The sequence below is a fragment of the Palaemon carinicauda genome, chromosome 10 (genome assembly GCF_036898095.1).
Source record: "Palaemon carinicauda isolate YSFRI2023 chromosome 10, ASM3689809v2, whole genome shotgun sequence".
Lineage (NCBI taxonomy): Eukaryota > Metazoa > Arthropoda > Malacostraca > Decapoda > Palaemonidae > Palaemon > Palaemon carinicauda.
In genome coordinates, this window is record NC_090734.1 from 39,687,160 (window position 1) to 39,695,384 (window position 8,225).

Genomic DNA, 8,225 nt, shown 5'->3' on the forward strand with positions numbered 1-8,225 from the left:
AGACTGAGCATCCTGACCCTGATATATCATACTCTTGTAAAATTTATATGAAATCCCAAGCAGACTGTAATAGGATTTTGCATGATATTTTGTGCTTGAATTGGTCACAATTATTTAGTGGTGTAGATCCTGTTGTCCCTTTGTATGAGAATCTAGTCAACATAATCGATAGGCGTATCCCTTCTTGTGTGCTAAGGTACCGAGTGAAGGTGAAATCGTGGTTCAATGATGATTGTTGTAGACGTGCTTATTTGGAGAAGCAGGAGGCTTATCACCTTTGGAAGGGTAACATATCATATTTGACCTGGAACAACTATACTCAGCTTCGAGCTTTTGCTCAGAGACTTTATGCCTCAACTGAAAAGGAGTATAATTTAACCATAAAAGAAACCCTTTCTGGTACAACTCAGGAACATAAATGGTGGTTTACCTTTAAATCTGCACTCTTTGGTGTTGATACAACAGTTCCTCCTTTACTTAAACCAGATGGCTCAGTCACTCACTGTCCAAAAGAAAAGGAACCCCTTTTGGCTGATATTTTTGACAGTAAACAGACTAATGAAAAACTTGAACTTCCTCATTCTTGTTTTCCTAAGGCTAAACTAACTAGTTTAGCTTTTCGATCTCATGAGATTAAAGCTCTGTTAAGGGTTATGGAGGTGTAGACACGAATGTTATTTTTCCTTTGTTCTTTTATAAAGACAGCAGATTTCTTAGCTCCAAAGTTATTTGTTATTCTGTGCAAGTTAGCAAGAAGAGGAGCTTTTAGCACTTGTTGGAGAATTAGTAATGTTACTCCTCTATTTAAACGTGTTTGTGGTAGCTCAAGTCCAGCTGAATACCGCCCAATTTCCATAACTCCCATATTATCTAAAGTTTTTGAACGTCTTCTGGCAAAACGTCTTAATAGGTTTGCTGAAGGTAATCATATACTCCCTAGCTTGCAATTTGGTTTTCGTAAAGGCCTTGGAGCATGTGATGCCCTCCTTACAATTTCCAATGCTGTACAGAAATCCCTTGATTATGGTCAGGAAGTTCGTATGATTGGCCTTGATTTTAGTGCGGCCTTTGACCGTGTTAATCATGAGGCCCTTGTTTTCAAACTGAAGCAGTTGGGAATTGGTGGGCTGTTTCTTAGCATTATTTTTTATTTTTTAAGTAGAAGATCTCAAAGAGTTGTTGTTGATGGGCACCATAGTGAGTATAGGATTGTGATATCCGGTGTTCCACAGGGTAGTGCTCTTGGCCCATTACTTTTCATACTATATACACATGACATGTAGTTCGGCCTAGAAAACAAGATTGTTGCATATGCAGATGATGCTACTCTCTTTGCATCAATTCCATCCCCTGAATGTAGATCTAGGGTTGGTGAATCCCTTAATAGAGATTTAGCTAAAATTAGTGCATGGTGCAAATTATGGGGTATGAAGTTGAATCCTAACAAAACTCAAAGTGTGATCGTAAGTAGGTCAAGAACGGTGGCTCCTCAACATCCGGATCTCAGTATTGATAATGTTTCTTTAAATTTGTATGACTCTTTTAATATTTTAGGTTTGATTCTCGACAGCAAATTTACTTTTGAGAAACACATTAGGTCTCTGTCTTCTTCAATTGCACAAAAAATTGTTTTATTGAGAAAGTCTTTTAAGGTTTTTGGTGATCAATATATTCTGAAGAAGCGTTTTAATTGTTTCATTCTACCTTGTTTTGATTATTGTTCTCCTGTCTTGTGTTCAACTGCTGATTCTAATCTTAATTTCTTGGACAGAAACTTACGGTCTATTAAATTTCTTATTCCTGATCTAGATATTAATCTTTGGCACCGTCGTTCAATTAGTTCATTATGCAGGGTGCATAAGATTTTTCATAACTCTGACCATCCTTTACATTTGGATCGCCTTAGATAATTCTATCCTGTTCGTAATACTAGGTAGGCAGTTAATTGTAATAGCCAGGCCTTCACCATCATGACGCTTTATACTACACAGTATTCTAGAAGTTTCATACCAGGTGTTACCAAATTTTAGAATGATCTTCCCAATTGCGTAGTTGAAGCAGTAGAACTTCAAAAGTTCAAAGTTGAAGCAAATGTTTTTAAGTTGACCAGGCTGACATGAGTCTTTTTATTGTTTAAATATGACATCTCTGATTTTGATGTTGTTAATAGGTTATATAGGACATATCTGTTTTGACGCCATTACTGTTTTAAGAATGATATATTATTAATTTATTCTCATCATATATTTATTTCCTTATTTCCGTTGCTCACCGGGCTAATTTTCCCTATTGGAGCCCTTGGGCTTATAGCATCTTGCTTTTCCAGATAGAGTTGTAGATTGGCTAGTAATAATATATATATATATATATATATATATATATATATATATATATATATATATATATATATATATATATATATATATATATATATATATATATATATATATATATATATATATATATATATATATATATATGTACATATATATATATATATATATATATATATATATATATATATATATATATATATATATATATATATATATATATATATATATATATATATATATATATATATATATATATATATATATGTACATATATATATATATATATATATATATATATATATATATATATATATATATATATATATATATATATATATATATATATATATATATATATATATATATATATATGTCAAGTTTTCACTCCATTATTGTACATATTGAATATTATAAACTGTTTTTAGTATTTTCTTACTTTCTTTATGCACGCCATCTGTTGATTGCTTTCTTCACTTTCATCCTTCCTTGTCCAGAGCAAAGTCTCTTTTCCCATTATTACTCCTTTATGTTCTTCATTTTGTTTACTTTGGTACTTCAAATTTCTTGTTAAGTTAGGTGTATTCTTCCTGTTCTGAAGACAGTGTTCGTGGCTCTTTCTCATATTACTAAGTGTATTTTGTTATTTAGATATGTTGAATTGTGTTGAATTATTGAACTATTTGCCATATGTTTAATTATTATAGTGAAGTGTTTTGTTGAAACTATTTCGTTCATGTATAAGTGTTAAGTAATTCATGTTAATTTGTATAATTAGTAATTAATAATCATAATAAGAGATTGCTGAGTTTCGTTCACCCGACCATGGTTTCGCACAGTTTGGATTTTATTTTGGTGGAATATTATTTTTATTATGCTTCCTACTGAGTGTTAGCTAAGGCCATCTTCAAGCTAAAGTATTTACCACTGAATACGAGGACATTCAGCTTAGGCATGTCATAATTTGGGGGCCTGTCCGGGATTCCAAATATGTTGTGCGACTATAAACTGTTGAAATGTTTTTGGTGAATTTTTAAGAACTGTTGGTGAACGATATGTCCAGATATTGTGCTTCATTGATTTATACAGTTAGTGCCACGCTACGCTGTTCTTCGCTTTCATTAAACTGTGTTTGACAGTAGTTCCAGGCAAGAATACACCTCATCTCTCCTTAAACCAAGGTAAAGTATTTTGAAGGATAAGTCGATAACAAGTGTTAATTGACAGGGATCTATGTATCGCCTCTTATGCCCGCCTCATTAATATCTTCCATAATAAAGGTCACCCTCGCTATCCTATAAAAGTGATAAGTTACGTTAATCTTATGTTACCTTGCACATCATTGTTTAGCTCCCGACCTTTCGGATTAGCAAAATCCACTGTACTCCTTTTAAAGTCTTCTCATTGCGGAAGTATTAGTTCATTCTCGCACTTTTAGTGTACCTCGAACACTCCGTGATTCCAGACTTTCTGTAATTACTGAATTGCGCTAGTTTAACTCCCCAAGATTAGACATGTGGTTTAGTCAGGTTGCTGCGTATATCTTTAGGTAATTACCATTCTGTAACTACTAGTTGTTATTCGTATTTAAATACTCCTCTCGCTGTCTGTTAGCGTTCTATTATAAGTACAGTAATAGCGTTGGGCTGCAGTTACCTAAATTTATCATTATAGGTTCTCGGTAGTAAATATAACTTGTTACATTTGTTTATGTTAGGAGCAATGTACGTGTGGCTACTGTTAACTTTATTTTTAAATATGAATACTGTTTAGAATGATTAACAGAGTTAATGTGTTCGCGTTTAGTCAGCCATTCATTGTTAGGTAGGTAGGATTTGTTGTATTTACATAAGTGTTGTGTAGTGAGTAATTAAACCTTGTTCAAAATGCCTTTTAATCTAGAGAGCTTTGCTGGAAACCCCAAAGAGGAATTATCTACGCTCAGGTATGCTACTAAACAGGATCTGCGTGACCTAGCAGCAAAATGTAACATTGTGGTTGATCCTGTTTATGTGAAGGCTAGATTACTGAGTAACATTTTGGATTATTTAATTAACCAAGAGATTATTGCAGATGATGAAGAAGTACAAGCACTCAGAATTGCAGCAGGAGTACTTCCGCCTGTTCCAGTAGATACAGAAGTAGAGAAAATAAGGCTTCAATTGCAGTTAGAGAAGGTAAAGAAGGAAACGACCGAACGGGAGCTCTATCTAGAAGAGAAGAGAGCAGAAGCAAGAGAGAAGGAACGAGAAGCGGAGATAAGACACCAGAAAAAACTCCAGAAGCTTTCTTTAAGTAACAGAAAGGAAGCCACACTCCCTGCTACGTTCGAAGTTTTTAAAGCCAGTAAGCTTGTACCTGATTTCGACGAGAGAGATCCCGAGGTTTTCTTCCAGAACTTTGAACAAATCGCAGAAACCTTAAAATGGCCTGTAGAATTCTGGTCCTTGCTCATCAGGAACAAAGTCAAGGGTAAAGCTGCATTTGTTGCTTCACAACTGGTAAGTGAAAATGACTATACAGTGTTAAAGAAAACTATCCTGGATGCGTACTCCATTACCATAAAAGGGTACAGACAAAATTTTAGAAATTCTGTTAAAACTTTCAACCAAACTTTTGTGTAATTTTGTAGTGTCAAAAATAGGCAGTTGAATAAGTGGTTAGAAAGAGCAGGTGTTGATAACTTCGAATCATTTAAGAATTTGATTCTTCTAGAAGAATTTTTGAGGAAAGTGCCTACTCATATCTCAACCTTCATTCATTTTAAAGGTGAAACACTGGTAAAGAAGGCAGCTAGTCTCGCCGATGATTACCACTTAATCCATAAATCACAAAAGGGTCAAACTAACAAATCATCTCCTTCCTTTTCCAAATCTCCCCAGGTATCCTGTACTTACTGCAAGAAAGAGGGCCACACTATTGAAAATTGTCCACTTCCCCAGTGCAAAACTTCAAAAGCAAAAGAAGGTAAAAATGCCCAGTCAAGGAGCACATGCCATGTGACTACTCCGATGGAAGGGTTGCAGCCGTTTGAAGGATTTATTTGTGATGTTACTGTAAATGGTACTTCACTGAAGTGCCTCAGAGACTCTGGTTCCTCTCAGTCTATATTGGCAGACTTAGGTTCGAAGAATCTAACTTACACTAGAGAGTTTGTAACCATTTCAGATTTAATCTCTTCCAGGACTCTGCCTCTTGCTGAAGTGGAAATTGTTAGTCCTTACTTTACAGGAAAGGCTAAAGTAGCTGTGTTAAAGCAAGCCTTGCCGTGTTCTCCAGTAGAGCTGATCTTGGGTAATGATCTAGCAGGGTCACAGGTGAAAACTAATTTTATTATTTCAGATCCTGATTTCGTAATCCAAGAAGAAAGTAAGTCCATAGAATCTCCACCAGCTATAACTCAGGTTGTGACTAGGAATACTTCCAGGGCAGGACACTTGAAAAGTGAGAGTAAAACTACTGGAAGAACTATGGAGGCCTTAGACTTGGTGAACGTAGGTAAGAAAGAGTTTACCGAGCTACAGAAAGAGGACCCCAGCCTTAGTGAACTTTGGAAAAAGGTGAGAATTCCAGATGAAAATTCAAAATTGCCATATTTTTATGTGAATAAAGGTATTCTCTGCAGGCATTTCAGGTCGCCACAGATTAATTCTAACCATACTTGGAGGGATTGCCACCAAATGGTCATTCCTCAACCTCTAAGACTTTCCTTGTTAGACCTCGCTCATTCTGCAGAATCCCACTTAGGGGTCAATAAGACCTACAAAAGAGTAAGTGAAGACTATTATTGGCCAGGCCTTGGTAAAGATATTAAGAGCTATGTTGCTTAATGTCACCATTGTCAGGTTACAGGTCAACCTAACCAGAGAATCCCGCCAGCACCACTCCAGAACGTACTAGTACCCAAAACTCCTTTTTACAAACTCATCATAGATTGCGTTGGTCCCTTACCAAAGACTAAGAGAGGGAATGAATACATACTGACTGCTATGTGTCCCACTTCAAGGTACCCTTTGGCATTTGCAATCAAAAACATAAATGCAAAGACTATATTACTTAACCTTAGGAAGGTTTTCACTGTTTTAGGATTTCCCTATGAGTTACAATGTGACCAGGGAACTAATTTTACAAGCCATGTCTTCAAACAAACTATGCATACATTGAATATTCATAATGTTAACTCCTCTATATATCATCCACAGACAAATGGTGCCCTGGAAAGGTTCCATCAAACCTTGAAGAACCTTTTGCGTTAGTACAGCAGTGAAACGGCAAATCATTGGGATGAGGACCTCGATCTCCTAATGTATGTTTTTCGATGCACTCCACATGATTCCACAGGGATATCTCCCTTTGAGGCATTGTTTGGTCGTCGACCACGAACTGTATTAGGTATGGTGAAAGAAAATATTTTGCATCAGAAACCAGAGGAGACTATTAACACGTTGCAATATATTAAAGACCTTAAAAGTAAGTTTCATCAGATAAATGATTTGGTATGTTCTAACCTCCTTTCCTCGCAACAAGTAATGCAGCAACAGGGGAACAAGAAAGCCAGGTTAAGGGAGTTCCAGAAAGGTGACCAGGTACTTTTATACCATCCAATTCCAGGAGCTCCATTGAGAGAGAAGTTTGCCCGCCCATATACAGTCCTAGATCGTCTTTCTAAGGTAAACTATGTAATTAGTACCCCAGATAGGAGGAAGGACACACAATTAGTTCATGTGAACTTGTTGAAGCGGTACCAAAGTAGAGTAAATAGTGGACCACCTCGAGTAACATTGGTGACTACCTCAACTCTTAGGTCTAAAGATGACTATCCTGTTGTTACTACTAATGAAGACCCTGATGAAGAACCAGAAATGATAACTATTAGTGATTTAACTAACTCTGAGATAATGGGTAAGCTTGACTCCTTCTTATCACACTTGTCTACAAATGAAAGCAAAGCACTAAACTCCTTACTCACCAGTTTTCAGGACTTGTGTACTGATGATCCAGGAACCTGTAACCTGATTCAACATGACATCTTGCTGGAGCCGGGAACACAGCCCATCAGACAACCATTTTACAGAGCGATAGGAAAGAAGCTTGAATCCTTAAGGTCAGAGGTACAGTACTTGATAGATCACAAGTTAGCAGTCCCAAGTACCTCCCCTTGGGCTTCACCTTGTATACTTGTACCTAAAGCAAACGGTAAGTTACGACTATGTACAGACTACCGCAGACTGAATAAGGTCACCATTAAAAATTCTTTTCCTTTGCCACGGATCAATGATATTTTAGACAATATAAGTAATTCAAAGATTTTGACTCAGATGGATTTACTAAAAGGGTACTATCAGGTAAAACTGACCCCAAAGGCCCAATCAATCTCTGTTTTTGTAACACCCCTTGGCCTATTTGAATATGTGGTTATGCCTTTTGGGCTCTCTAATGCCCCTGCTACATTTCAGAGGCTGATGGCAGAGGTAATCAGAGATTTACCTAACGTCTATGTGTACTTGGACGATATAGTCATAGCAAACATGACTTGGGAGGAACATCTGCACATACTCTCAAAACTGTTTACACGACTACGTACTGTAGGTCTCACCATCAACTTGGCCAAGAGTTCATTTGGGCAATCTAAGGTTGTAAAACTTGGTCATTATTTGGGCAGTAGAGAAATAATGCCAAAAGATGCTAATATTGAGAGTGTAATGAATATACCTGTACCCCTTTCAAAATCTCAACTTAAGACCTTTTTAGGTATGGTCTCTTATTATTCCAAATTCATTAAAAATTTTGCAATTCTTGCTGCTCCATTATATGCACTACTATCTACCAAAGTAACCTTTGTTTGGACCAAGGAATTAGACAATCTTTTTAATCAGCTTAAAGGTATCTTGT

The 8,225-nt window shown here is 36.2% G+C and overlaps 1 protein-coding gene across 1 annotated transcript; it reads left to right on the plus strand.

Annotated features, from left to right (window-relative positions):
- Positions 1 to 3,528: 3,528 nt before the first annotated feature.
- LOC137648613 (uncharacterized) lies at positions 3,529 to 6,175 on the plus strand. Its single transcript, XM_068381542.1, has 2 exons — positions 3,529 to 4,834; positions 5,216 to 6,175. Exons 1-2 carry the CDS (start codon positions 4,220 to 4,222, stop codon positions 6,161 to 6,163), a joined length of 1,563 nt encoding a protein of 520 aa, XP_068237643.1. The 5' UTR covers positions 3,529 to 4,219; the 3' UTR covers positions 6,164 to 6,175.
- The last annotated feature ends 2,050 nt before the right edge of the window (positions 6,176 to 8,225 follow it).

Coding starts and splice junctions, on each gene's coding strand:
- LOC137648613 (XM_068381542.1), top strand. CDS start 4,220: ATGCCTTTTAATCTAGAGAGCTTTGCTGGAAACCCCAAAGAGGAATTA. Junction 4,835..5,215: donor CATTTGTTGCTTCACAACTG/GTAAGTGAAAAT, acceptor AAATCTCCCCAG/GTATCCTGTACTTACTGCAA.